The following is a 27,830-nucleotide window of genomic DNA, read 5'->3' as shown; positions in this document are numbered from 1 at the left end:
TGGTACTGGCACAAAAACAGACACATAGATCAATGGAACAGAATAGAGAGCCCAGAAATGGACCCTCAACTCTATGGTCAACTAATCTTCGACAAAGCAGGAAGGAATGTCCAATGGAAAAAAGACTCTTCAATAAATGGTGCTGGGGAAATTGGACAGCCGCGTGCAGAAGGATGAAACTGGACCATTTCCTTACACCACACACAAAGATAGACTGAAAATGGATGAAGGACCCCAACATGAGACAGGAATCATCCTTGAGGAGAACACAGGTGGCAACCTCTTTGACCTCAGCTGCAGCCACTTCTTCCTAGACACATTGCCAAAGGCAAGGGAAGCAAGGGCAAAAATGAACTACTGGGATTTCATCAAGATCAAAAGCTTCTGCACAGCAAAGGAAACAGTTAACAAAACCAACAGACAACCAACAGAATGGGAGAAGATATTTGCAAACGACATATCGGATAAAGGGCTAGTGTCCAAAATCTGTAAAGAACATATCAAACACAACACCCAAAGAACAAATAACCCAGTCAAGAAAGAAATAGGCAGAGGACATGAACGACATTTCTGCAGAGAAGACATCCAGATGGCCAACAGACCCATGAAAAAGTGCTCCACATCACTCGGCATCAGGGAAATACAAATCCAAACCACAATGAGATGCCACCTCACACCAGTCAGAATGGCTAAAATTAACAAGTCAGGAGACAACAGATGCTGGCGAGGATGCGGAGAAAGGGGAACCCTCCTACACTGTTGGTGGGAATGCAAGCTGGTACAGCCACTCTGGAGGTTCCTCAAAAAGTTGATAATAGAGCTACCCTATGACCCAGCAATCACACTACTGGGTATTTACCCTAAAGATAACAAATGCAGTGCTCCGAAGGGGCACATGCACCTGAATGTTCACAGCAGCAATGTCCACAATAGCCAAACTATGGAGAGAACCTAGATGTCCATCCACAGATGAATGGATCAAGAAGATGTGGTTCATATATGCAATGGAATACTATGCAGCCATCGAAAGAAATGAAATCTTGCCATTTGCGATGACGTGGATGGAACTAGAGGGTATTGTGCTGAGCAAAATAAGTCCATCAGAGAAAGACAGTTATCATATGATCTAAGGCATTTGAGAGGCAGGGTAGGGAGTTTGGGGGGTAGGGAAGGAAAAAATGAAGCAAGATGGGATCGGGAGGGAGACAAACCATAAGAGACTCTTACAAAACAATCTCACAAATCAAACGGAGGGTTGCTGGGGGTAAGGGGATAGAGAGAGGGTGGCTGGTGATGGACATTGGGCAGGGCATGTGCTATGGTGAGTTCCGTGAAATGTGTAAGCCTGACGATTCACAGACCTGTACCCCGGGGCAAATAATACATACGTTAATAAAAATAATTAAAAAAAAAAAAAGAGATTTTAGGTTCTCAGAACTTAAAAGTGGTTGAAATTGTTGTCAAGAAAACATTAAACCTTTTGATTTTGTAATTTAAAATATCATAAAACCTATAGATACTAATGGGTTGTGATTATTAATCAGTTTGCTTACATAATGTTCTTAGGGTCCCTTTTCTGTTAGTGGTTATAGCAATTCAGAGCACATTTGTCCCTAACTCATTTTGTTGCCAGGAGAGGAATCCTCTGTTTCATGGTGTATTGGAAAATACCGTGTTACAGTTCCCTCAGCAAGGGGCTTTAAGTACATCTTACGGTTCAAATGATCTCATTCCTTTTTTTTTTTTTTTAATCTTATTTATTTATTTGACACAGAGAGAGCAAGATCACAAGTAGGCAGAGGCAGGCAGAGAGAGAGGAGGAAGCACGTTCCCTGCTGAGCAGGGAACCCAATGCGTGGCTCGATCCTGGGACCCTGAGATCATGACCTGAGCCAAAGGCAGAGGCTTAACACACTGAGCCACCCAGGCGCCCCCAAATGATCCCATTCCTATAGTGAGTAGCTCTCTAGGCTGTGACCGTCTCGCCTGTCTCATAACTGCACTGTTATCTCCTGAGTCCTGGGTGTGGGCTGTGTGTGGCAGTCTTGGTCGGAAGAGGGTGTTAAACATCTGTGGCCAGATTAAACCCGATGTGAAATCCCACCCTTGAGATTGACCAAAAGGGGTATGCCCTCCGGAGTTGGCAGGTGGCAGGAATGTGGGAGAGGGACACTGGCTGCTGGGGCGTGTGCCTGCGTGTGTGTGTCTGCCGGGAAGTGTGTGTACGCCTGTGTGCCTGTATGTGTGCCAGGGCGTGTCTGTGTGCGTGCATGTGTGTGTGTCTGCTGGGGTGTGTGCGCGCGCGGTGTGGACTGTGTGTGCGTGTGTGCTGGGGTGTGTATGCGTGTGTGTGATGGGCATGTGTACATGTGTGTGTGTCTGCTGGTGTTTGCATGTGTGTGTTGCCAGAGCATGTGCGTGCGTGCGTATGTTTGTGTATGTGCACCTGCATGCGAGAGTCTGCTGGGGTGTGCGCGTGCGCGCCTGTGCGTTTAGTGCGTGTGTGTGTCTGCCAGGGCGGGGGTGCGTGCGGGCGTGTGCCCAGACGTGTACATGTGTCTGTAGCATGGCCCTCAGGGTGTGCTGGGCTGGAGCCCATGATGCAGGTGGCCCCCGGGACTCAGGGACGGACTGGACGTGTGGACTCCGGGGGCCTCAGCAGGAGGAGGCTCGCCTGACTGTGCGGAGCGTCTGAGCAGGGGCCTCTGTGTTCGCTCAGCAGCCGGCTGTCGGGGGGAGCGGCTCGGCGGTAGAGGGGCCGTCAGGCCTTCCTGTGCTTGGGTCCCAGCATGGCGCGAGCACAGCTGCGGGCTGTCACGGTCTAGACTGCAAAGCCCGCGCAAGCGGTGCTTGTCCCTCTCCGGTTCAGGGGTGTGTGTGGAGAGGTACGCAACCGGTCGGAGCGCCGCCTGCAAGCCCTGGTGGTGGCCGCGGGCGGGAGGGCGTGGGTCTAGGGACGGCCAGTGAGCTCCGCTCCTCAAGGCGAGAACGGTGGTAGTCATCTGAGGTCGTCCCGGAGCAGGACGGTCTGCCCGCGGATCCCTGGACTGAAGAGTTTCTCTCGCAGTGAGCAAGGAAGAGCCCCTGCTGGCAGCGGCGTCCAGGAAAGGGGCCCCACCTCAGGCTGCCTCTGCCTCCCAGCCCTGCCGCTGCCCAAACTGCCCTCCTGCTCGTGCCCCCAGCTGGGGGCTGTAAGCACGTGTCTTACGGAGGGACGTTGCTGGGCTTCCCGGGGGTGTGTGGGGGGCGGCCTTGTGGGGGGCCTGCAGGCTGCCCCGTCCTGTCAGCCCCTGTGCTCTGGCGCCATTTACTTGATGTGCAAAATGAGCTTTGGGGCGCCGGGGTGGCTCCGTGGGTTAAGCCTCTGCCTTCGGCTCAGGTCATGATCTCAGGGTCCTGGGATCGAGTCCCGCATCGGGCTCTCTGCTCAGCAGGGGAGCCTGCTTCCTTCCCTTCCCCTCTCTCTGCCTGCCTCTCTACCTACTGTGATCTCTCTGTCAAATAAATAAATAAAATCTTTAAAAACATGAGCTTTAAGGCACGGTGTCATAAGAACCGCCTGTTGCTGGTGTTGACAGGGCGTCGGTTGCAAATTTAAAGAAATAACAATGTTTTTCGTGAATCGGTTCAGTGTTCCCAGAAACCTGATTACTAACCTGTCAGTGAATCTGAGAAGTGGTATCTTTTAAGTCTCTGTGCAAAATAGAGTAACTTTATTTTTTGTCCTCTGAAACCTCTTTTACATATCTAAAGCAGTTGTGAAAAATTTGCTTTTGCTCCAGGTATAGATCTCTGTGTGTAGAGGAAACTAAAAACCCTCAAAGCAAATATTTGCAGAAAATAAATATCTTTTGGTGTCGTTGGTAAAAATGCTAATGCTTGGTGGCCAGCCGGCTCGGTGGACTCGTGCTGTGGAGAAGTCCTGCCGCGTGTCTGTGCAGCGGTGAGACTCGGTGTGGCCTGAAGCCTGCAGCGTGTTCTTTGGAACGTGTGGACGGCAGAGGGCTCAGAAATGAACCTCTAGGCCGGGCGGACGAGGGCGGTGTTTGCGCATTTGGAGGCCATCACGAGGCAGAGCCTGTGAAGCGGAGGAAATGCCACTGGTGTCTGTGGAGCTCCACACCCCCTCCCCACCCGCGCCCCTGCAGGGTCCCGTGTGCGGTCACGGGCAGCCGGCCCGCTCCAGGAGCCGGGAGTGCGAGGCGTGGTGACTTGGGCAGGCTTTCTCCACACCGGCAGTGCGGCGGTGACCGCGAGCCTGGGAGTGGGTCAGCTTCTCCCCGGGGCGCTCAGGCCCTTCTTGGGAGGGCACCGCGGGGCGCACGCTGCTTGCCTTCCCCAGGCTCCGGCACCACGGCCCACCCACACTCCCTTTTTTCTCTCTGCCTTTTGAGGCCATCAAGGCAAGGCCTTTGTTTCTTTATTTTGAATTTTTATCATTCCTACTTCCTTTGATTTTATTATGTAAAATCAACTGTTTTACCATTTTTGTTCAGTTGTATGCTCAGCACCAGGGACAGGGCCAGCACGTAGCCCTCTTAGCTGACACCGGGAGGAATGAGTATTTCTGTTCCCCGGGTGTCCTTCCTCTTTGCTTTGTGATAAGGTCACCTGTGAGTTCAGAGAGGGGGCAGTGTCCTCCCCAGGCATTTCTCTTCCTGGAAACGGAGATGAGAAGACTGTTAGATTGCTTTAGATCTCTTTATTCTGGAGAGAGCGTGGGCGTGCACAGGGGTGGGTTTGGGGAGGGGCAGGGGGGAGAGAGAATCTCAAGGCAGACTCTGCACTGGGGCTCAGTCCCACGACGCAGAGGCCTGAGCCGAAACCAGGAGTCACATGCTCAGCAGACTGAGCCCTGGGGAGTGTTGGATTTCTGAACTCGTTTCGCAATACAGAAATGCTGGAGCATTTAGGAGACTCTAATTGCCATAGTACTGCTGCTCTCCCCAGACTCTGCGGTCCCGCCAGAACATTCTGTAGGCAGGCAGGCAGCCCCCAGGGGCTCGGGGCAGGTTCGTGAGACGCCTGGGCCCGTGCACGCCTGCCCCCTGGACATGGAAGCAGCCGGAGGGGCTGGTGGGTGGATGAGCCGGTGATTGTGGCCACGCGGACAGCTTTAGGCTTAGACGTGTTTGCAGCTGACCCACAGCCCTAAGGTGGGTGAACGACGAATGTCCAGCGAGAGGCGTCGCTGTCCTACAACTGCCCATTCAGCCTTACTGCAGAAGGGAACTAACCTGTTGCCTCCTTGCGTTGCAGGCGTGGTGTCCTTGGTAGCCGTTCATCCCTCCACAGTGAGCGCGCTGGGGAAGCAGCTGTTGCCAAAAACATTCGGACAGTCCAATGTCAACATTGCACAGCAAGTGGTAAGGGGCCCGGGCAGGCGGGCTCGCCGGTTCTGGACGGTGGCCCATAGCTCTGGTGCGGAGGTTGGGGTGCGCGGTCTGCCTTCCGCAGTGCCCTCTTGATGTTTGCACGGCTGGGAAGCGTGTGCACTCCCCTGGCTCAGGCCTGCTGCAGACACAGGCCAGGCACCGTCCCCTCCTGGTACGTGTGTCCCGCTGACCCCAAGTCTGCCCCAGAGCGTAGAGTGGTGTGGGGGTGGCAGCACCTGGCCTTGACCCTCAGCGTGGGCGTTACTGCCCGGGAAACAAGGGTGGTGGGTGTCCTTGCAGGGCGCATGGTGGGCGTAGGGCTCCGTAGGCCGTCAGTCCGCTGGGCTCCGGTCCGCTGGGACTGGAATGCCTCTGCTGTGGCCCACCCTCTAGGAGGGGGCCGAGGTGGGTCTGTGCTCCTGGACCGTGCTAGGTGCCCCACTGCCTGATCATCCATGGGGCTCGTTGGCTCTTCCTGGTGGAGCTCTGGTCAGATTGAAGCTGCCCCTCCTGCTGGGCCTCGAGCGGCGCTGTGAGGAGGATGCTGGCTGCCCAGCTGTGCGTGTCCAGACCTGAGCTCCCACTTCTGGGGGACCCCCGGGGCAGCTGTGCTTGTGCCTGCCACTTCGCCCCGGCGTGGGTGTGACTGCTTTCCCAGCAGAGCTGCCGTGAAGTTTTTCAGAGCAGAGCTGTCGGTTGCACCGTATCTGGCTCATCACGGTTTTTTAGTAAACATCTTTTTGATAAAGTTAAATATTTCGTTCTATGTTTTATTCTGCAACTCGGGTTACTTTTAGCTGCTGCGTGACATCGCAGCTCTAGCTCGGGTGCACCTCCTCAGTCGTAGGAGTCGGATGGTTGTAAGTGTAGGGCGGAGAGTCGACACGCAGGTTTGTCTTTTGGCGCCTTAAACTCTGTCAGCCTGAAAATCACGTCCCTGGGCTGAGTCCGCCTGTTTCGGGGCAGCTGGTGTTGGCAGCGCCTCCCGCGCAGGCCCCAGCGCTGTGAGCTGCGGCTCACGTGTCGCCGTGTCTCTCGACCTTGCCCACCACAGGGTTGAGGCTGGAAGGACTGGTGCGTCTTGACCTTGAGGGGCGTGTGAGCTCAGCACGCGCTCGCGAGGGGCTTCCGCCCCGGTGCGGGGAGTCGGTGCCCATGAGCACGGTGCCCAGGAGCGCAGTTAGGACGGGGGAGGAGCGGAGAGAAAATAGCTCCCTGTCACCCAGGGAGCCGTTCCGGAGCGCCTGCGGCGTGCCTGGCCCCCTGACCCTGTCTGGGCCAGTTGTGCAGACAGGTCCAGCTTAGGGAGAGGACGAGAGCGCCGCTGCTGGCTGAGGGGGCCCAGGCCGCACGTCAGGCAGCCCTCTGGTGACTCTCCTGCCTGTCTGCGTGGGTGCTGGTGTCCTAAATCCACTCTCCCGGGAACGTCACCAACCCAGTCCCTGTGAAACGTGTTCAGTAAGTGCCAGACTGACCGGTTTCCACATGTCCCGAACCCTCGGCCCTGAGCCTTGGCTAACGCACCTTTTCCACGGTGAGCCCAGGCCCCGGAATGCACGTGTCCGTTGAGCAGAAACGGAGGGTTCGGGCAGTGCGTCTCCTCCCCGGGGATCTGTTTGCTTTTCGGTCCTCTCTTTCCGGAAAGCTACTGTCTGACTTCATGGCCTTTGAGTGAAGCGGCTGACACACAGCTTGGACAACACTGTGATGAAACTTTGATCGTTGGGAATGTGAATTGAAAGAATAAAATTGAGAGTTTTCTTTCTGTGGTTGGTGGTCATTGGCCCTGACCTGTGGCCTGACCTAGGACCGAGTGCCTGGTCAGCTGTCCCCTGGCCACAGGAGGCAGCACACTCATTCTGCTGAGGAGGGGCCCTGGGCATGGCCAGTCCCTGAAGCTGTGTCCTGTCCCTGTGAAGGGCTGTTCCAGCACCCGGTGTCCGATGTGGCTCGCTGGGGCACTTGGCTGTGCAGAACCTGGGAAGTCATGTTTCTGAACCGATTCCTGGATCAGCTCTTTGGTGGGGTGGAGTCACGTACGAGACCTGAGGACGCTGAGTGTCACTTGACGGTACACCGCAGCGTCTGTGTGTCCCTCGTGGGAATATTTGCATATTAGTGGCACCAAATTCTGAGTCCTTGTTGAAAACAAACGAGGCTCCTTTCCTTGGGTGAAGAGATGATGCGGGTGCTCAGACTCGGTCCCCTGCGGTGCGGGTCATGCTGCCGTCCCCAGAGCTGCCTCGCCCTGGCGTGTGGGTCTGTGGCTCGTTGCCCCTGCGCCCCCGCGCTGCCCCGTTCGAGGTGCTGGGTCCCCGCGAAGCCTCCACTGGGACGCGTTCCCCACGTGCAGGTGGGCCGATGGGCACCACAAGTGTGGGGACTTTTTCCTGTTTGTGTTTTGGTGTTTAGCACCCCCTGGGAGAGAGGATTTCATCCTCGTCCGCATCACTGAGCAGAAGGGAAAGTAAACTTGGGCCCGGGGAACAGTGGGGACGTGCCTGGTTTTGCGGACCCTCGAACCACAGCCTCCCCGGGGGTCGCCGTCCGGCGGGCTCGCCGCGATGGGACGGTTCCCGGTGCTTTTGTTGGACCGGGAAGACCCCGGGAGTCGGTGAGGGAAACGGCTCGTGCCGCGCAGAAGTGCCGCTCGCCGGCGTCTGGCTCGCAGTGTGGGCCGTGGTGCTCGCGCGACCGTGTTCTCGCGGTCCCGCGGCTGGCGGAGCTCGGCGGTGCCCGTGGCGGATGGGAAGCGGTGAAGCGGCAGGTGCGCGCGGGGATGTCTCATTGTGTTCTGAATTGTCTCTTTTGACTGTAGGTAATTGGTACGCCTCAGAGACCTGCAGCGCCCAACACTCTGGTGGTAGGAAGCCCACACACCCCTAACACTCACTTTGTCTCACAGAACCAGCCTTCAGACCCCTCACCTTGGTCTGCCGGGTGAGCACATCGCCTAGAATCGTAACCCCGGCTCTCCGCGCCACGCGGGCCGGCCGTCGCGCCCGCGGTAGACGGCATCAGGGCACACTTCTCCTCGCGGGGGAGAAGTCTGGCTGCAGGGGAGCCGCTCCCTGTGGTCCGGGGGTGGCGGCATTGTGAGGGGGGCAGCTTGCGGTGGAGGAAGAGGAGGAAGCTGGCTTCTCAGCACTGCGGTGACGGGCGCTTTTTCCGTTGTCTGCACTGGAAAGTAGCGTCTAGGGGACAGCGTGCACGTGTGACGACCCTCGCGGCAGCTCTGGCTGCCGTTCCTTGGGCGACACCACGGGAGGGTCCCACCACACGGTCACCTGGACCCTTCTTCCCTGTAAAGCAACCTCGTGAGAAAACGATTTTACTCGGAGGTCAGCTCTGTGACTTTCCTTAAAAACAAAAACAAAGCTTTTTGGATTTACGTATGTATTGGTTCTAAAGCAAAAATCGTGATTTCCTGAGTCATCGTGAGAAACTCAGAGCCACCTTTTCCTTGACGTGGTGCTTTAAACAGTTGAGCCGTTGGGTTTCCTGTGCTCTGAGGCTCACTGTGGTCTTCAGGGTCGGGTGCCCGCTGCCACGTGGCCGTCATGGTCTCCATATAGCCTTGGCTCGCAGCCTGCTCAAATTTTCTTTAAGAAGTTCTTAAATGTGCGGTAAAATCTCCACAGTTCCTATGTCCGTGGCCATCTTTTTAAGAAGTAGCGTTGGTGTATCAGGACGCAGTAGATACGCACTGGCGGCTCCTGCCCTTCCGGGCGAGGCCCCGTGTTTTCTGGGAGCGGATGCAGATAGGAAGCCTGGCCACTTAACCGTTGGTGTCTCGGCCCCATGGCTGTGCCCAGTGCGCTCTACAGACGAGCTGGGTCCCCGGGGCTGCGCGTGGGGCCTCGGCCCGTGCCCAGCTTGCTAGCCTTGTGGGTGAACGTGTGTCCCCGGCGGCCGGTGCGGGGGTGCTGAGGGCACTGCTGTTCCTTTGTGTTTTCTAAGGAAGCGACACAGGAAAGGGGAGAAGAACGGGAAGGGCCTGCGGCACTTCTCCATGAAGGTGTGCGAGAAGGTGCAGAGGAAGGGGACCACGTCCTACAACGAGGTGGCCGACGAGCTGGTCGCAGAGTTCAGTGCCGCCGACAACCACATCCTACCAAACGAGTCCGTGAGTATGTGCCGCGCGGTGGGCACACACCCCGGTGTCGCACGGCCCGCCCTGGGTTTCTCTGAAACAACGGGAGACCCACAGTTCAGAGAACAATCTGAGAGAATTCTCCGGACCTGTCTGCGGCCCGACATCCTCCCCTCCCAGATGTGGTCATGCGCGGGGCCCTTCTCCTGGCGCAGCTCCCTGTTCCTCGGGCTCAGTGGGGATGTGCTGGGAGTGTCCCGGATGGTGTGGAAAGCTCATGCTCCGTGCCCAGCAGGCTTACGACCAGAAGAACATACGGCGGCGCGTCTACGATGCCCTGAACGTGCTGATGGCCATGAACATCATCTCGAAGGAGAAGAAAGAGATCAAGTGGATCGGCCTGCCCACCAACTCGGCTCAGGAGTGCCGGAACCTAGAGGTGGCGCGGCCCAGCTCGTTTCCCCTCGCGCCCCTGTACGCTTGCCCCACAGCTGCTGTGTGTCCCGAGGGTGCCTGCTCAGGGTCTGGTGCGTGTGTGCCTGGCCCGGACCAGGGCTCCGCCGCTTGCCCACCGTCCGTCCAGCTTGCCTGCGCTCTGCGGGCACCGATGAGGAGGCGTCTGGCCCACAGTGGGCAGCGCACCCCAGCATAGGAAGTTCTGAATCCTGGCTGGTGGGGTTCGAGTTTTAGAGCGTCACGTCCAGAAGACGAGAGAAGGTGGAGAGAGGGTGCAGCGGGAGGCGGAGGAAACCCCTGTGGGTCCCGTCCCCACACCTGGTTGTCTCTAGGTCACCTGCATCCCCTCGTTAGACTGGGGCGAAGGGTTCCGCGAGCTCGTCCCTAGGGGGTGCTGGTGGCTGTGTCATGACGCCTCCGTCTTGTTCTGAAGGTGGAGCGGCAGAGGCGGCTTGAAAGGATCAAGCAGAAGCAGTCTCAGCTCCAGGAGCTCATCCTGCAGGTACGGGCGCTGCTCCCCGCCGGTCTGGCCTCATCCTGCCGCCACGGTGTCCCCTGTGCCCCTGGATCTGCTGCCCGGACGCGTCAGAAGGTTCCGAGCAGCGTGCTGGCACACGTTCCGTGCTGCCTCGTGTGGGGACGGAGGGCGGGTTGTCCTAGCTGTTGGGTGTTACCGTCGTCCACCTCCTACGGGCCCTCGCGACGAGCAGTCCTAGAGCCCAGGTGTGGGGCTCAGCACTGTCTGCGGCGTGGGCGCGTGTCCACCGCGGACGGCCTCTGCACTGAGAGCTCGAATGCAATTTCACACGCGCCCGCTGAGCTTCTGTGCGGGTGCTGTAGACACTTACAGAGAGCGTGCGTGTGCAGTAAGCCCACGGCCCGTGTGTGCTGCTTGTCAAAGTCTAAACGGTGGGAGGGATGCCGCTTGGAAGGCCCAGAGCTTCCCTGGGGCAGGAATGCGTTCTGAGGACCGGAGCCCAGACCAGGGTGTGAGGTGGCAGCTGTGGGGCAGAGGTCAGCGTGCGTGCCCGCACCTGCAGAGGACGCCCCAAGGGTGGGCGTCTTCTCCGCGGGGATCTGGAGATGCCCATTCAGGGCTGGAAGCAAAACACAGATTGCACCAGGAGCTTGCTGCAGGGTGTGGCCAGTCCCTGGCCTGAGGCTGTGCAGTGCTGGGGCCGTCTGGCCGGGGCCTGGGGTTGGGTTCAGCTGCTGTGGAAGTGGCCGGCCAAGGAAGGGAGCACGGCTTGGCAGCGGTTTGTTGCCTGTGGCGGGGGCATGGGGGAGCCCTGGGACCCTGGGGGGACGTGTCGCAGGGTCTGAGGACAGGCCTAGTGGCCGCTGTCAGATGATAAAGGTGGGGGGGTGCTGTCATCGAGGGACTTGGGACATGTGCTGGCTCAGTACCCCCAGGCCATGGTGAAGGGTGTGTGTCTTGCCTCGCTGGGTGTGCTCAGCCACAGGGCCCCGCAGCCAGCCCCTGTGCCCTAGGGAGGCTTCCGGACTGGGAGCGCTCCAGGGGGTGGAAGCGGCCTCGGGGTTGAGGGACGCAGGAGAGGTACGGGCACACGTCGCGGGGCAGCGGTCCCTCTTCTGCTCGGTTCTCTGCGGCATCTGCAGCACACGGAGCTACTTGAAACCAAGCCTCATGGTCCCCCTCGGGGCACGGTGCCGGGGGGCCAGCTGCGGTGGGAGGGGCGCTTTCTGGCTTTACCGCAGGGGAGTTCGCATGCAGGTGCGAAGTGTGAAGGCTTTCCCCAGGGAGAGCGCCGTGCCGGCGGGCCTGCTGCTGGCAGTTACTCCGGGAGGCACCGGGTGCTCCGCCAAATGTCCGCCTTCTTGGATGAGGAAGGAGCAGGAGGACGTAGCCTCCAGCACGGATGCTCTTCTCGAGACCCTCCTGCGAGGGGTTTCTGTCCATCAGCGTGAGCACCTGCCTCCCGCCTCCATTCCCCCTAGGGTGTTTGATGTTCGGGTGCGCTCTCTCTCTCCCCCGGCGGATCGCTCTGAGCTCTCGGGGGGCCTGACCCCTGCTGCTGCCCTGTGGGCTTGGGCACGGTTGTCAGGGACGCCCGTGGATAAGGCAGCTGGTGTGAGTAGCATGCTGGTGGCTCATCTTTTTTAGCAAATTGCCTTCAAGAATCTGGTGCAGAGGAACCGGCAGGCGGAGCAGCAGGCCAGCCGGCCGCCCCCACCCAACTCCGTCATCCACCTGCCCTTCATCATCGTCAACACCAGCAAGAAGACCGTGATCGACTGTAGCATTTCCAATGACAAGTAGGTCCCGTGACAGGTGCCCACCCCCCCACTCAGGGTCCTAGCTGAGCCTCAGGTCGGTGGACAGTGTCGCTGTCACGGTCAGCGGTGCGTCCGCTCGTTTCGTCAGAGACGTATCTGACTTGTCGTTACTTGTCATTCGGCGCAACAGAGTTACAGACTTCTTTCTCACATCCCTGGTTTCGCGTTTGTCTTGTGAAAGGAAGCCCTGGGACCCGTCAGGGTTGTCACTGGCACAGCCGTCGAACCCTGTGCGGAGAGTGGTCGGCGTTCCGCGCCGGCGCGGGGGGAGGCAGGCCGTCCCTTCGAATGGTGCCTTCTCTGTGACGCTCTGGCGCTTCTGAGTGGATGGGTTTTGGAGGATGTGGGTAAAGAGGGTGTCTGAGGGAGGTTGGCTGAGGGGGGTGGCTCTGCTTGGGGCCTGTGCCGCGATGAACACGGCCAGTGATGCCTTTTCTGACGGTGACTTTGCCCCCAGGTTCGAGTACCTATTCAACTTTGACAACACATTTGAGATCCATGACGACATAGAGGTCCTGAAGCGGATGGGGATGGCCTGCGGGCTGGAGTCCGGGAGCTGCTCCGCCGAGGACCTGAAGATGGCGAGAAGTTTGGTGCCGAAAGCACTGGAACCTTACGTGACAGGTCTGTCACCTCCGGTTCTCTTGGTGGCCGTGGGGCTGGACCTCAGGTCTGGATGTGCGGCTAGCCTTTGCTGAGGCTGAATTCGCACTCGGCACCAGAAGTGGGGACAGGTAGATTCGGGGGTGGGACCCCCGTGGGGACCGTGCTGTTTTGGGGGTGGTTGGCCTTCGCAGCCGGGGAACCCAGATAAGACTCCGAGGAGTGAGGCGCACTGCCTCCTCCTGACGCGGGGGGAGGAGGAGTTTGCTCGGGAGCCGTGTGGGGGACTCCTGTGCTGAGCGGCGGGGTCGGGGCCACAGAGGGCAGGCGCTTTGTGGTGAGGAAGCTGCTGGCGCTGCCCCACTTTGTGGTGTGGGTCCCCCCACCCCCAGAGCCGCTGGGCTGGATCGGACCGCACCAGCTCCCAGCTGGCACTCCACAGAGGTCGCGGACACTGGCCGTGTTCCTGGTGCGCGCCGTCTCCAGGGCGTCAGGGGTCCTCCTGCCCTTGGCCCCACTTTCCACTTTCTGACAGTGTCTGTTCCGCGGCACAGCTGCGTGGTCATTGGCGATCATGTCCATGAAGGTCTGGGTGCCTTCTTGGGAGGACGGCCTGCGTCCCTGCAGAGAAACCACCAGCAGGTCAGCTGTCTGGCCTGGACCCGTCTTGCGGCAGCGCGAGCCTCGCTTGTGACCTTCACTTTGTTTTCTTCCCTTCAGAGATGGCTCAGGGACCCCTTGGAGGGGTGTTCGTCACGTCGTCGGTGTCGACCTCGAATGGCACGCGGCTTTCTGCCAGGTGACCGCGGCTCTGGGCCGAGCGGGTGGGCAGAGCCCCTGCTCTCCTGCAGACAGTCCGTCCTCCTCCACGGCTCCTGCCAGCTCCGGCGCGAGGGTGGGACTTCCCCACTGGCCGTGCTGTCGGTGTCGGCCGCTCCCGGCAGGGCTTCTCTCGGGCTGTGTGCCCCAGGGTCTACCGTAGCCTGTACCGTGGGTGACCAGTAGCCTCTTTCTCATGGTTTCTTCCCCCTGAAACTTCAAGTGACACGTGATTGACTTTTTAAAAAGTAGCGTGCAGTGACGCGGCCCAAACTGCCCGAGCCGCCTGTAGGCAGCCCGAGGGCCGGGGGTTTCTTTTTTTTTTTTTTTTTTTTTATTTTATTTATTTTTTTTTTAAAGGTTTTATTTATTTGACAGAGAGAGAGAGAGTGATCACAAGTAGGCAGAGAGGCAGGCAGAGAGAGGGGGGGAAGCAGGCTCCTTGCTTAGCTGAGATCCTGATGTAGGGCTCGATCCCAGGACCCTGAGATCATGACCTGAGCTGAAGGCAGAGGCCTACCCACTGAGCCACCCAGGTGCCCGATGGGCCGGGGGTTTCTTATCTGTGTTTTCTGTTCCTGCCTAACGTACTTGAGGTCACGCTATGCATAAAGCTGTGTTCTCTGCTTTTTTTTTTTTTGGTTTTGTTTTGGTTTTTTTAAAAGATTTGATTTATTTGAACGAGAGAGAGAGAGAGAGAGAGAGAGAGCATGAGCTGGGGAGGGAGCAGCAGACTCCCCGCTGAGCAGGGGCTTGACGGGACTCCACCCTGGGACGGTGACCTGAGCTGAAGGCAGATGCCTCACCGACGGGGCCACCAGGAGCTGCTTTTTCTCCTCTTTACTGTTTATTGGATGTATGTTTTCTGTGTTACTGAAGGAGTTGTTCTACTTAAATCAGTGTGTGCGAGCCTTCAATCTGGCTGTCCCACAAAGCAGAATTGTATCGTTTCTGGGTATTTATCTTAGGTTTTTTAAAGATGATAAGATAATTTCTGTATTAAGTATTAACCGAACAGTGGTTTTAATTAGCTTTCCTGTCATGTCAAGTTATATGTGTTATCTTATATCAACTCTAGATGTTAATAGATGTTTAATTTCTTAAAATACGGGATGGATGAGCAGTTGTAGGTTCAACAAAATGGATGGATATGCTAGCGGGTGGCACAGCGTGCCGTGGCCGGCTCGCGCTCCAGGGTTCTGGGATGTGGGCGAGGCTCCCGGCCTGTGCTGCCAGATGGTCTGGTCGTGGGGTCATCCCTGAAGTCCTTTGGGGGGTGTCTGGCCCGAGATCAGCTCCGTTTTTCCCGGTAGCCCTCCAGCTGTGCGTGCAGTGTCAGTCGGCCGTGCTGCGCGCTGGGTGTTCTCAGAGTCGCGATTCAGGTATTGGCTCAAGTTTTCGAGGCTCACTCTAGGTTTGTAACAAGGCGAGTAAATTCACCACCATTTCAGAAGAAAAATTAGTGCAGAGACTGGCATTCTTTTGTGAAGACGGTAATTTCTTGGGCAGTTTGGATGCAGTTTGAAGCGGTTTTATGGCTGAATTATTTGCCTTTTCCGACTTTCTTGCTAGGCTGGATTTCACAGATGCGTAGTTCCGTTGTCAACGAGTGGAACGTTGAACAGTGTTTATTGTATGATGTTCCTAAATGCTAAAGGGCATTAAGATATATACATTTGGTTGCATGTTAAAGAAAAGTGTTTCTTGGTGCCCGAGCTCTGGCCTGTGGCAGGTGTGGGTGCTGTCCACCTGGGGCTCCCCTCTGTGTTGCCCGGTGAGAGCCGTGCCCGGTAGCCCACGCCCCAGACTCCCTCTCTCGTGTAGAGGAGCTGTGTCTCCCAGGCGGTTCTGCCCTTCTGGGTCTGCCCTGTTGAGGCAGCGGCTGGGCCCTTACAGTGGAGTAGCAGAGCCTGAGGCTTCTGGGCGACCCGAGACCCTGTGTGCTTGTGAGAGGTGCCTGCCTGGAGTCTCTGTTGAACTTGAAGTTCTCGACTTGCATCCCTTTAACATCTGACGTTTCTTAGAATATGTTTTTTTGCTGCTCAAATACCGAGAAATCCCCATGACTTTTGAGGACGACTCTGTGAGCAGGTTACACACGGGGGACACGTGCACTTTGTGGGTGACGGCTGTCAGCACAGGGGCCCCAGGATGCTGTCTGATGGTCAGTGTCTGGGCCACTGTGCCAGGTGCTGGGAGGTACCTGAGCCCAGAGGTCTTTGCTCAGGATCCCAGCCGAGAATCTCTCTGCTGTAGGCCAGGACCTTGCCTGAGGTGCTGTTGACACAGGGGCCAGCTGGCTGTCACACGTACCCTGGGGCTCAGATGCCAGTGGCCCCCCAGTCGTGATAGCAGAGAGGTTAGATGTCCCCTGTTGAGACTCCCATGGGCACAGCGGCAACATTGACAGGTTCCAGACGCCCATCCGAGGACCAGGGTGTAGGGCTGAGCAGCCCTGCTTCCCAGAGGCACCGGCCCTACAGCCCTGCCCCCCAGACCCCTGGGCTCTGCCCTGCCAACCTTGCTGCCTTTCAGCGAGAGCCGTTTCCTGGGCTGGTGGACCGCTGTGGCTTCTCGCAGAGTGTCTGGATGAGACTCACCTGTCACAGCTCAGCTTCCTGGGCTCGGCGCTGGCTCCAGGGGAGCGGAGGGTGTCATTGGCATGTGTGTGCAAACCGCACCACGTGGCCACACGCACAGACCCCACACCTGCACACGTATGCGCACACAGCACGTGCATAGTCACGCACACGGCACACTTTAACAACATGCGCACACACGCACACAGGCATACGCCGTACACAGACCACACGTGCACACACACGCCTACACACCTTGCTGGGTGCTTCCCACACGCTCCTGGCTGGGAGCCTGGCTTTGGAGGATTCCTTGTCCTTTCCTGGGGCCCCTTTTTCCTAAGCTGCGCCCCCTCTGAAGATCCGGGGTGTCACAAGTACACAGCCTGGAAGAAGGAGCTGTGGTCTCCAGCTTTGGCGTGTGGGGTTTTGTGTGTGACGGAATCACCGATCCCGCGGCAGCCGGTGTTGCTTCGGTTCGGGGCCTCGGAGGCCGGGCGCGGGGGTGCCGGGTGCGCTGGTGCGGACGTGGGGCTCTCTGCTCTGCCTGACCGCCTTGTCTCGCCTCGTCCTCAGTGACCTGACCAATGGTGCGGACGGCATGCTGGCCACGAGCTCCAGCGGGTCCCAGTACAGCGGCTCCCGGGTGGAGACCCCCGTGTCCTGCGTCGGGGAGGACGAGGAGGAGGACGACGACTTCAATGAGAACGAGGAGGAGGACTGACGCCCGCCCGCGGCCCACCCTCGCGGTCTGCGTCGGGAGCGCTGGCGTCGGGAGCGGCTGCTTCTGCTGCGGCTGCTTCTGCTGCGGCTGCTTCTGCTGCGGCGTGTGTTTCTTTCTGGCCTCCCCCCCGGGACCCGGCGGCGAGCTGCTGACCGGCCACGCGGCTCCAGCGAGCAGGCGAGGGCCGTGTCCCGCGGGGTCTCGGGGGGAGCGGTGGGGTGTCTCCACGCCAGCGGCCGCTCGGGCCCCTTCCCCGCTGTCTAGGGTTGTGTCTCCGTTGTCTGTCCTCACCCAGCCTTCCCTTTGCTCCCTGTCCTTGCCGAGCGCGCCGGGGCACTGGCGTGCCGGTCGGGTCGCCGGGGTGGGCCGCGCCGGTGCGCCGTGGGGCTGCCGCGTGTCTGCTGGGGGGTGCGGCCCCTGCCGGTGCCCGCCCATCCCAGGGCATCGGGGGGGCCGGCGCACGGCGGCTCTGCTTTTCCTGGTTGGCGCCATCAGCTGTATCGTGACTATTTTCCCTTAAATTATATTGACTGTGATTCCGTCCAGTTTATACTTTTCTCTACGTTGCAGCAAATCGCGAAGTTCTGTTTCTGTTTTTGTTCGTTCGGTCAGAGTCTCCTGCCGTTGCTGGTGCGGCGGCGACCGCGGCGGGAGGCTTGGGCACGCGTGCCGCTGGGGAGGCCGCCTGATTTCTCCCAGGCAGGCGTGACTCTGGGGTCGTTGTTCACAGGCCAGCACGTCTGTCATCTGAGGACACGAACTGAAACAAACGTCGTCTTTGTTTCGTGGCACCTCCTGTAATCTGTGATGAAGTCGACATTAAATAGAGAGAATGTTCTAACAGTTTTTTAACTCAGAATTTGTCAATCATTTTTAATAGTTCTTTTTTTATAAGAAGAAAAAGGAATTTCAGGACAGGCAGTAAGTAGTCCCTTTTAAAATTTATTCACAAAAACCCATTAACCGCACAGTTGCCGTCAGCTGCCTGTTCTAAACAGTAGTCTTTTTATTGAAACACAAATAAACTTTTCTGTAATATTTTATGGAATATAAAGAGACTTTAATTGTTTGACTTGTTTAACTTGGCACTGTTAGTTTTTATTAATAAAACGCGCATGGGCATTTTAAACAAGTTCTCTGCTCCTCTGATTCCAGATTCTTGTCCACAAGTCACTCCGTCTCCCGTGTCGGTCTCGCTTCTCTCCGGGCGAGGGCAGGCGACCAGGCCGGACGGGGGGCCCGGGGCACACACCGAAGCCGCCCTCCACCGTGCACTCCGCGGGCACGACCCTGTGTCCCTCTCGGGCCCTCGCAGTTGAGACAGGGTCGGGGGTTTGGCTTTCAGGTGCGAGGTCGTACGGTGAATAAGGGCCGCAAAGGGGTGTGGACGGTGGAGGACTGTCGCCTGCCCTGGGGCATCCGCGGTGCCACGGAGCGAGGGGCGGCCGCTGCGGTCTTGCCGGTCGTGACCTCCGTCTGCTGTTGAGGGCAGCAGGCGCTGGAGGGTGGTGGCCCGGTGGCTCCGTGCTCACTGGGTGCCGTGGGCCCGCGAGCCCAAGGTGGCCTCCCCGTGGGACCCGCGGAGCTGGCCTGGGTGGGGCCGCTCGCAGAGGGAGCCTGTCCTTGGGGTCCGACAGGCTCTCACCCTCAGCTGTGAGGGACTGTGTTGCTCTGGGAGGTGACATGGCACCTGGTGCTTGCGTGGGTCAGGACACCAGGTCGTGCGGTGGCTGGGGGCAGGGGCTCTCCGGGAGAGTGTGTTGGTTTGATCAGACGCTCTCGTCCCGGGCTTTGGTGCAGGACCTGGAGTGAGCCGCCCGCGCGTCCCTGGGTGTTGGAGGGCGGGCCTGTGTCCGTGGCTTCCCGTGGGGCGCAGCCCATGTGACGCCCTCTTGCCCCCTGCTCACCTCCTGCGGGTGGGCGGGCTCCCGGGGACAGCCCCGCTGCGGCCTCGTCCGAATTTCCCGGACGGGGGTGGGGGGGTGAAACTTGAAAAGATTTCCAAAGAGAAAGGGATTTTGTTGTTACGTGTTCCCCTTATCAGAAAAGACATGATTGCTTTAGCCCGAGTAAGAGTGACTTTAATGTTTGATTTTTACAGTTTAGGAATTCCGTTCTGTAGGAGCAAACTTCAGGATGCCCATTTTTGTCGTACGTCCTGTTCTCTGGGGGCGCGAGCCGTGTCCGTGCGACACGGTGCCGGCACTGCGGTGAGGAACATTCCGTCCGTCTGAGCCGTCCTCGGGGCCCGGTGGTCGGGCAGCTGCTGCCTCGCAGTTACCACGCTGGCCCGGGTTGTTGCCGCAGCTCCGGACTCGGGGTCGACGGGAAAGGAGGGAGCGAGGCCGCGGACTCTGCCCGAGGTGCTTGGGGCACAGGGGCCTGCCGGCCGTTCCCTGGGCAGGCTGCGGAGCGCTGGAGGCCTGGTGGGGGGCAGCAGGGGCCCGCGGGGCAGGCCGGCCTCCCCCTACTGCAGAATGTTGAGCTTGAACTCCACTTTCCCTTCATAGGGGTCGTGGGGGTTGTCGAAGGTCACATGGTCGGCCAGGATCTTGCACACGACGAGGACCTCCGTGTTTCTGGGGACATTGAGCAGCTTGGCGGCGACCAGAGGGTTGCTGTAGTGGGGCTGGAGCCCGTGCGGGAAGATGGAGGAGGACCTCATGAGGAGCGGCTTGACGGGAGCCAGTCGGGGGGCAGAGACGGGGCGCCTGCCTGCTCGGCCCGCGCAGGGCCCGTGTGGAGACGCGCGGTCCCCCCTGAGGGACGAGGATCCCCATCTGGGCTCGGGGGATAACACCAGGGATGCGTCAAGTGCAAATTATATTGGATGAAAATTACCATAAAAATAAGAAAAATGGGGAGATTTGAAGGCTGTGCTTTAACGTGGACGTATGGTTGTCTGAAAGGATTCGGGAAACTCTGGGAACCTGGAACCGTTAGGTCCGGTACTGGTGTTCGCACGGGAGCTGTGTTTTCAGGTAGGGAGACGCCCAGAGGGCTGCACGGTCCCCCTGGTCCCCGGTGTAACGGGAGTGTCGCGGGCCTTCCTCGGCCCTTCAGTCTGCGACACGTGTGCGGCGGTTGTCGGAGAACCGAGACGCGGCCTACCTGCGCCTTCCTGCCGTAGTAGGGGAAGTAGTGGAGGCTGAAGGTGCCGTTGGGCGGGTAGTACTCCACCTGGAGGGGCCGGGCGTCCTCGTGCGGGTCCTGGGGGCGGAGAGGCCGGTGCCTCAGTGAAGCAGGCTCCGGGCGTCTGCGTGCGCATGCGTGTGTGTCTGCGTGTGTCTGCCTGTGTGTGCGCGTGTGTCTGCGTGTGTGCGTCTGCCTGTGTGTGTGCGTCTGCGTGTGTGAGCTGCCCGGCAGGTGGCCGGAGCTCGGCAGAACATGGACAGAGGACACCTTGTGTCTGTTCAAAGCTCAGGTCAGCACTCGTGGGCGGTCCCAGGAGACACAGCCTCACCCCACAGCGAGGCAGGCGCGGGGGGTTGGGCGCTGCGGAGCCCCCGGGGGGGAAGACCAGCCTCGGAAGAGACTCAGTGGAGACATGCTTGTTTTGGGGGGCTCGTGCTTTAAAACCGGTTTTGAGAAAAACTGGAGGGAATTACTGCTGAGTCTTAGTGGGTTTTTCCAAACTGGCACCACACACTCCGAACGATGTGAGTGTGGGCGCTGTCCCCGATGCGTCCTGGGCCGGACGGTGACGGAGATCGCTTTCCTCATGGGTGTTAGTCCCTGCGGTGCTGCTCGGGGCGGGGGCGGGGCGCGCGACTTTGGGCGGCCGCCGGGAGCCGGGGCCCGCGGGGATCCGGGGGCGACTGGCTCTGGCGAGACCACACACTCACCAGGAGGGCGCAGTCCGCCCTGGGCGCTGTGCCGTTGCTGGGCAGGAAGTTCACGATCTGGAAGGAAAAGGCGTCCGTGTGGCTCCTGCCAGCTGCGTGCACGAGCGGCCTGTCCGAATGGCCAGAAACTGCCCCACGCGGTGGTCTCGGCTGCCGGCACACGGCAGCGCTGGACGGGGGGTCCGAGCCGTGGCTGGCGCACTCTGCCGCTCCACGGTGCCTGTGACGGGTCCCCTGGGTGCCTGCCTGTGCTGCCCCGCGCAGGCTCTCGGCCTCCCGCGTCCCGGCCGTGCGTGCGCCTGCGCCCTCCCCACAGTTCTGCCCTGGTGCGCATGGCTCCCTCTGCAGCAGCATCGCGACCGGGCGGGGACCCTGGAGGGTGTCTTCCAGATGCTTCCCCAGGTGTCTCAGGAAGGAAGTTTAATTGTGCCGCATGCCTGCTGGCCGACGGGGAGCAGAGACCCCCGGCCCTCTTGCCCTGTTGGCTTCCAGTGGCCTCCATGGCTGGAGGGACCATGCCGCCCTGTGGTTCGCTGGCACCGCCGTGCAGCCTCCCTCGTGCCCAGTAGAGGGTCCCTGGCCCAGATGGGGAGCTGGTGCTCAACTTGGCTCCCAGCCATTCTCGTGGCACCGGACGTGGCCCGGCTGCTGGCGAGCTGTGTGTGCACGCGGCCGCCCTCAGCAGCCCCGACCGGCTTGGTCAGATCCCAAGCCAGCACGATGGGCCTAGCATGCCTAGCGGAGGAACAGGGTAGGAGGGGCTGCGGCGCGTGTCCCAGCCCTACCAGCCTGGTCCCTATGCTGGGGTGCATGGGGTCACACGAGGGCCGGGCACCCAGGCCCCTCCAGGCCACGGCTGGGTCTGGGGTCTGTAGCCCCGCCGTGTGCTCACCCTGTTCATCTTAATGATGAAGCACGGCTTTCCTTCCGCGAAGCCGAAGTTGGGGTCCGTCAGACCTGAGCAGTTTTGCAGCATGTCTGCTGTGAACTTGCAGGAGAACTTGGTGTGGTTTGGGGCCTGGAAGCTTTCCTGGAAGAAGTACTTCTCGGAGGTGCAGTTGATGCTGTCCTCCTGGGAAGCTGGCGAGTAGCCTGCCAGGACAGATGAGCCTGTGGGCGCCGACCTCCAGCCACAGCCACCTGGTGTGGTGCCGCTGGCGGGAGGGTGGGGAAGCCCGTACCCTCCCTGAGATGGTCTTAGAAGAGGGAGGAGCAGAGGTGGGAGCGTTTTAAACGTCACCTGCCAGGAAGTCGTGGAGCGTGTGCACGAGGTGCACCCAGGTCCTGTTGTCAGAGACGTTGTAGGAAATGTCCAGGCCTTTCTCCCCGTAGACATCTGGCCTCAAGGTCACCCCTGGAGGGAGAACACCACACATCCTACTCCGTTCCCCCCAAAGGGCTGGTCACATCCCAGCCCCGGAAATGCTGCGGAAATGTCCCGGCCCGGTGGCCAAGCGTGGGCTGCCGTGGTCCTGGCCAGTCCTGGGTCCTCAAGGGCCCCTGGTCAAGGAGGCTGCGGCCAAGTGTCCCGCAGCAGGAGCTCAGCAGGGGCCTGCCCTCCCGGGAACCGAACCGCGTCGCCAGAATTAACATTGGACACTTCACTGGTTTCGGGCATGTCTGAGAGCACTCAGACGCCGTGTTAACCCTACGAGAAAAGGAGCGCACGTGTGGCGTCGGGACCGTTGCTCGGCTGCTGGGTAGCCTCGCTTGTGTTCACATGAAGACGCGCAAACCGGAGTCACAAATTTGGTAGACGGGGTCCTCGCGCTCGGTCCTACTTGACTTCCATTTCCCAGCGCCCTCGTCAGGCTCAGCTCCTCCCGTCCACGGGGACCATCGTGTTTGGCCGTGTGCACGTTCCACAGCTCAGGAAGCCAGTCCCGTTGATGGGACTTTCTAAACAGTCAGCCAGCGCTCTCTTGTTCCGCGGATGCTGTGGGAGTAGCAGCTGCGCGTGGCTGGAAGGGATCTGACCCAGGAGAGAGCGGCCGCCGCTCACAAGCGCCTGCCCCACGCGTGCACCGCCGCGGCCCCTCCCTGTGGGCTCGCGGCTTGCTCACCGCGTCAGGGGCAGCTGTCGCCCTCTCTCTGCCTCCCAGGGCCCTCCCACCCACTGGGCTTTGGACAGGTCACGTTACAGTGTATCTGGAGGTTTGTAACGTGGTGTGTTCTGCTCTTAAACCAGGTGAAACCCTCAAGGCTATCCGTTGGTTGTCCCTAGAAATGACCTCCAACAAGGCACTGGGGTGTGTGATCACTGATCAAGGGGTTCACAGGAGAGCCCAGCAGAAGAGCTGGACTGGCCGAGGGAGACACGTCTACCCGGGCTCCGGGGCCCGCGCCTACTACCTCCGAGAGACGCGCATTCTGGCCTCTCCTGGGGAAGTGCGGGGCCGCGGCGGCGCTCCCTCAGGACGCGTCCAGGACGCGCAGGGGCGAGCGCCCGGGTAACTGCGCTGCAGAGCGTGTTTCTTCCTGGGTTCCGCGGCCTGTCCCCCACCGCAGCTCGCGCCTGCCCATTCTCGTTCGGTTTGTGCAGACAGCTGGGCTAAGCCGCCTTCTCCAGGACCTGGAGTGCCGCCTCTCTGCCCCAGGCCTTGGAGTCCTGTTGTCACCAGTGACCTCTCCTCTCGGGCCCGACTCGGGGGAGCGCCTGCTCGGCCTTCGTGCCGGGCCTCTGCCCTCGGACGGGCTGCTCTTCGAGAAATGCGTGTTCTGAAGAGCCTGTGGTCCTGGAAGTGGTCCTCCCGGAGGGGAAGCGTCCGTGTTGAGGCGTGTCCTTTCCTCCCCACAGACTCTCCGTCCCCTCCCTGCTGTCTCGTCCGCCTCCCCAGACGTGTCCTGTGTGTCATCCGCATAGCAGGTGAGTGAGGTAAAGACCGTCTCCGCACCAAATCTGTTCTAATAATTAAGACTAAACCAAGTCAGGGGCACCTGGGTGGCTCAGTGGGTTAAGCCTCCGCCTTCGGCTCGGGTCATGATCTCAGGGTCCTGGGATCGAGCCCCGCATCGGGCTCTCTGCTCAGCGGGGAGCCTGCTTCCTCCTCTCTCTCTGCCTGCCTCTCTGCCTACTGGTGCTCTCTGTCAAATAAACAAATAAATCTTAAAAAAAAAAAAAAAAACTAAACCAAGTCAGACTATAGTATGGGGTCACCATCTTCAAAAGAAGCTGAGGGGCTGTCTGTACCCGGGTGTGCCCCTCCAGAACCTTGGGGCCACCAGCAGGAGAGGCCCCTCCAGGCTGCCCCCCGGCGTTCATTCTGGAGGGACCCAGCATTGCCCTGACGCGTGGGGTCCTGGTGCCCCGGCGCCAGCCACAGGCCCTGTTACCTGGTGACTTTAGCTGGTCTTGGTAGTCGGGTGTGTATGGGTCGAGTGTGCACATCAGCGTGTAAATGCACAGGGCGAAGATTCCGGTCATCACCACGTAGAAACCCACGTAATAGAGGCTGATCCACACTGTGGGGAGAGGGAGGAGGCCTGTGACCCAGGGTGACACTGCTTCTCCATCAGAATGAAGAATCAGTGGTGTTTGTAGCGCCTTCACACACAGTGCTGTCCGCCATCACTTTCGTCAAGTTCCAGAACGTTCTCACCCAGGAGATGCTCTGTACCCCTTAACTTAAAGGTCCTTTAAAATCATAAGCTTTAGGAACATAGCTTTAAAATTGCTTTTTTCAAATCTAAGGCTGAACCTTTGGGGCTGTCCCTCAGATGTTCCCACTTTGTAGATGTCTGCTGTCCGTGGGAATTAGAGATGAAATGGCCTTTTGGGGTCATCTGGTGAGGGAGGGGCGGCCTGGCCAGAAGCCCTGGCAGGGCTTGGGTCCTGGGCGCCTGGACTGCTGGTGGGTGGTCCTGTGCATGTCCTCAGAGCACCGCCCCACCGTCCCCCGCTCTGTCTGCCGTCCCCGCTGTCACCAGCCGCACCCCCCACCCCCGCTCATCCCCACCGCCCCCGCCGTCCCCCACCGTCTCTGCTGTCCCCACTGTCCTGCGGTGTCCCCCGCCATCCCACACCCCTTGGCCGGCACGTACCCCACCGGGACAGTGTCCGGCCCAGCATCTGCCCCGTGTCTGGGTTCCAGCAGTAGCGCTGGAACTCCTCCATCCGCTGGCTGCATGACTTTTTCTCCTGCAGTGCTGCCATCCTGTAGAACCGGGGTGCTGCCCTCACCCAGCCCGGGAGGAGAGGGGCCGCCTCTGGGTTTTATAGTCTCCTCCCCCAGAGGTCAAGGTGCTGTGGAGACAGGCTCCAGGGAACGCAGCAGGCGTTGCTGGTCACACCCTGCTGTCCAAACACAGCGGCTATCAGACGTCTCGCTGCCCCTCCTCTCGGATGCCCTTGGCCATGTCCTTGTCCGTCCTGATACCGACCAAGGTCAAGGGCTTCCCTGCAGGAGAAGCAGTTCTCTGTTCCTTTCACTTCCTTCAGGGGCAGAGATGTGAGGCGTGCAGGGCAGGTCTGACCCCGGCTCTGTGCCCGAGATGGTCCTGGTCTGAGCTGATGGGGGCGGCGGCCGGGGGCTCCCACCGCCATCGCTCCTGCGGGTCGTCACTTGCTGGGGAGCACGTCTGACACGGAAGATGCCCCGTGCCAAAGGGGCCAGGAGCTCTGTTCTAGACGTGAGGGTTCCCAGGGTCCTCGTCTTTACCTGCCGTCACTCCTGATGTTTTGTGGAGGTGAGGAGGCTACTGTCCTCCGAGATCTGTTGTTGGGGTCAGGCTGGGGCCCTTCAGGACTACCTTGTGTCTTTGAGGAACTGACAGGCATACAGTCTAGAGGTACTTTCTGGAAGGGAAAGCATGCCAGCCCCTGCTCACCTGGTGAAGACCCGCTGGGCCCAGGGGCTTCTGACCAACTGTGCTGCTGGCGTGAGGACCGCGGCAGTGTCCGGGTGGGGGACACTTGGCCCGTCTTGGTCTGGCAGCACACCCACGCCTGCTGGGTCGCCTGTCCCACCGCCAGGCTTCTGAGGGCTGACTCGCCGGGGGGCCTGAGTACCCAGGCAGCGGCAAGCCCTCCAGACCAGCCTGACGCATGGCCAGAACCAGGAGGCCTCGGCAGTCTGTGCAGCGGGTCCGTGACACCTGCTCCCCTGGGCCCCCTCTCTGCGGTTAGGTGACGGTGACATGCCACAGAAGTCTTTTCCCAAACAGCGAAGTCACAGCCTGATGAAAATAGTGGGTTTTGTACACAGAGACCTAGAATCTCACGGGTTGCTTCATCTGGGTTTTCCCTCTGAAGGAGGGAAAGTGTAGCCAAATTTGAGGTTTCTTTGGGAAGAAGAAGAAGAAAATGCTCCTGCAGTTGTTCCGCCTTATTTTCTTTAGGATGATTCAGAGTTTTTTAACAAAACAAGTAACCGAAGATGCAGAGGGAATAGAGCCATTTTAGCTCAGACTCATGACTTTTTAATGAACCAATTCTGTGTATTTTCCGGGACACTGTTCTCATTCACAACTTTGGCATTTTAGGGCAGTGAGACTCAGGGGTGTTAGGCTACAGTCTGGGCCTTGGACCCCGATTGCCAGGGCCCGAAGGCACCGTGCCGTCCGTGCTGTCCCCAGAATAAACGCTGCTTTGAAGTGAGGCAAGAATTCTTTCTAGAAGTCACTGAGTATAACCTTCCACATCCGTGGAATGCTCAGCTGCACACAGGTCAGCACGACGACCTCAGGGTGCATGCCGGCGGGGAGGAGAGGGCGAGGACAGCCGTCTGCACTGCGCGCGCCGAGAGCGTGGCCTGGATAGGCCGTGGGGTGAGAGCGGGCTGCAGGCAGTGTGGGGTGCCCAGACCTCCCCCACGTGGCAGTAACAAGGGGGCCCCCCTTCTGCTGCCGGATAGGGTCCTTGAAGGCCCGCTAAAATGAAGGATTATGGAGTAGCAGAGTGTCCAGGGTCTCGCTGGTGGTCATGCAGCAGACCAAGGTCCAGCAAGGTTGCAGCGTGAGCTACGGCGGTCAGCAGGTGCCGCTACCACGGGGCCGGGGTGTTGGGATTGGAGATTTTTTTTTTTTGAAAGATTTATTTATTTGACAGAGAGAAATCACAAGTAGACAGAGAGGCAGGCAGAGAGAGAGAGAGGAGGAAGCAGGCTCCCTGCTGAGCAGAGAGCCCGATGCGGGACTCGATCCCAGGACCCTGGGATCATGACCTGAGCCGAAGGCAGCGGCTTAATCCACTGAGCCACCCAGGCGCCCCGGGATCGGAGATTTTAAGGCAGTTGTGATAAAAGTGCTAGAGTGAGCAATGATAAATAAACATGCTTGAAAAAAACTGTAAACATGCTTGAAAAAAAGTTTAAGGAAAGATAGAAGATACAGAGAAGAACCGATGGAAACTGTAGATTTAAAAAAAGAGTGAAAGCAAGAAATCAGCAAATGGATTTAGCTGTGTAAGGCAGGGGACAGAGAAAAGAACCTGTGACCTGGAATGACATAATAGACATGATCTGAACAGTTGGAAGTAGATTCAGAAAAAAATGTGCAGTGGCTCGGGGCCCTGGAGGCCTGCGGTGACAGCACGACGTCCCCGCTGTCAGAGTTCTGCGAGGAGAGGAGAGAGGCTGCAGGGCTGGCAACCCCCGAAGTTGGCAAAAGACATGTCTGCAAGTTGAAGAAACTGATTAAAACCCAAACGGGGTGAATCTCCCACAGCCCAAGACGTAGCATCGTTGAACTGAAAATTGAAAACACACACCTGAGATCCAGAAAACAGTCGGAGAAAAGCCGTTTGAGTTACAGGTGGTTCCTAAAGGACAGAAGGGAGCTGCTGTGTTTAAATGTCGAGTCCTGAATCCAGCACGAATACTCTTTAGGAATGAAGGGGTCCCAGCGGTCCCAAACGGAGGAGAAGGGAAGGACGCTGATGTGTCACCAGCAGACTTACCCTAAAAGGCGGCTAAAGGAAGTGCGCAAAACAGAATGACAGTGTTGAAAGGGGGAGTGTTGGAGGGTCAGGAAGGGAGGAATAATGCGGTACGCAGAATATGGATAAATACTGTAAGCTTCCTTTTCTTTTTGAATTTCTAGATT

The 27,830-nt window shown here is 59.0% G+C and overlaps 2 protein-coding genes across 3 annotated transcripts in view; one reads left to right on the top strand and one right to left on the bottom strand.

Annotated features, from left to right (window-relative positions):
* TFDP1 (transcription factor Dp-1) overlaps positions 1 to 18,076 on the top strand; it is a 43,879-nt gene extending 25,803 nt beyond the window's left edge. The window contains exons 4-12 of one of the 2 annotated variants that reach the window (XM_045081246.1): positions 5,260 to 5,366; positions 8,194 to 8,315; positions 9,336 to 9,501; positions 9,764 to 9,907; positions 10,358 to 10,426; positions 12,050 to 12,201; positions 12,680 to 12,846; positions 13,546 to 13,624; positions 16,797 to 18,076. In XM_045081246.1, the coding sequence (XP_044937181.1) occupies positions 5,260 to 5,366; positions 8,194 to 8,315; positions 9,336 to 9,501; positions 9,764 to 9,907; positions 10,358 to 10,426; positions 12,050 to 12,201; positions 12,680 to 12,846; positions 13,546 to 13,624; positions 16,797 to 16,944 (1,154 nt within the window). In that variant the 3' untranslated portion in view covers positions 16,945 to 18,076. Of the gene's footprint in view, positions 1 to 5,259; positions 5,367 to 8,193; positions 8,316 to 9,335; positions 9,502 to 9,760; positions 9,908 to 10,357; positions 10,427 to 12,049; positions 12,202 to 12,679; positions 12,847 to 13,545; positions 13,625 to 16,796 lie in introns of both variants that reach the window. The other variant, XM_045081245.1, reaches the window with a different exon arrangement.
* A 932-nt stretch (positions 18,077 to 19,008) lies between these two features.
* On the bottom strand, positions 19,009 to 25,025 carry ATP4B (ATPase H+/K+ transporting subunit beta). Its single transcript, XM_004745984.3, has 7 exons — positions 24,831 to 25,025; positions 24,123 to 24,251; positions 22,030 to 22,143; positions 21,682 to 21,881; positions 20,790 to 20,846; positions 20,056 to 20,154; positions 19,009 to 19,573 (listed from the first exon to the last, which is right to left on the bottom strand). The coding sequence occupies exons 1-7, from the start codon at positions 24,940 to 24,942 to the stop codon at positions 19,412 to 19,414; spliced, it is 873 nt and encodes a 290-aa protein (XP_004746041.1). The 5' UTR covers positions 24,943 to 25,025; the 3' UTR covers positions 19,009 to 19,411.
* Between the last annotated feature and the right edge of the window lie 2,805 nt (positions 25,026 to 27,830).

This window comes from Mustela putorius, unplaced genomic scaffold (genome assembly GCF_011764305.1).
Source record: "Mustela putorius furo isolate JIRA1106 unplaced genomic scaffold, ASM1176430v1.1 tig00000551_pilon_pilon_pilon, whole genome shotgun sequence".
NCBI lineage: Eukaryota > Metazoa > Chordata > Mammalia > Carnivora > Mustelidae > Mustela > Mustela putorius.
The sequence above is the reverse complement of the archived record's forward strand: the minus strand, read 5'-3'. Positions and strand labels throughout refer to the sequence as shown.

Excerpts from the sequence above, each read along its gene's own strand:
- ATP4B (XM_004745984.3), bottom strand. The coding sequence starts at position 24,942 with ATGGCAGCACTGCAGGAGAAAAAGTCATGCAGCCAGCGGATGGAGGAG. Across the intron at positions 20,155-20,789 it reads GGGCGGACTGCGCCCTCCTG|GACCCGCACGAGGACGCCCG; the intron begins GTGAGTGTGTGG and ends CTCCGCCCCCAG. Across the intron at positions 19,574-20,055 it reads ACTACGGCAGGAAGGCGCAG|CCCCACTACAGCAACCCTCT; the intron begins GTAGGCCGCGTC and ends CACGGGCTCCAG.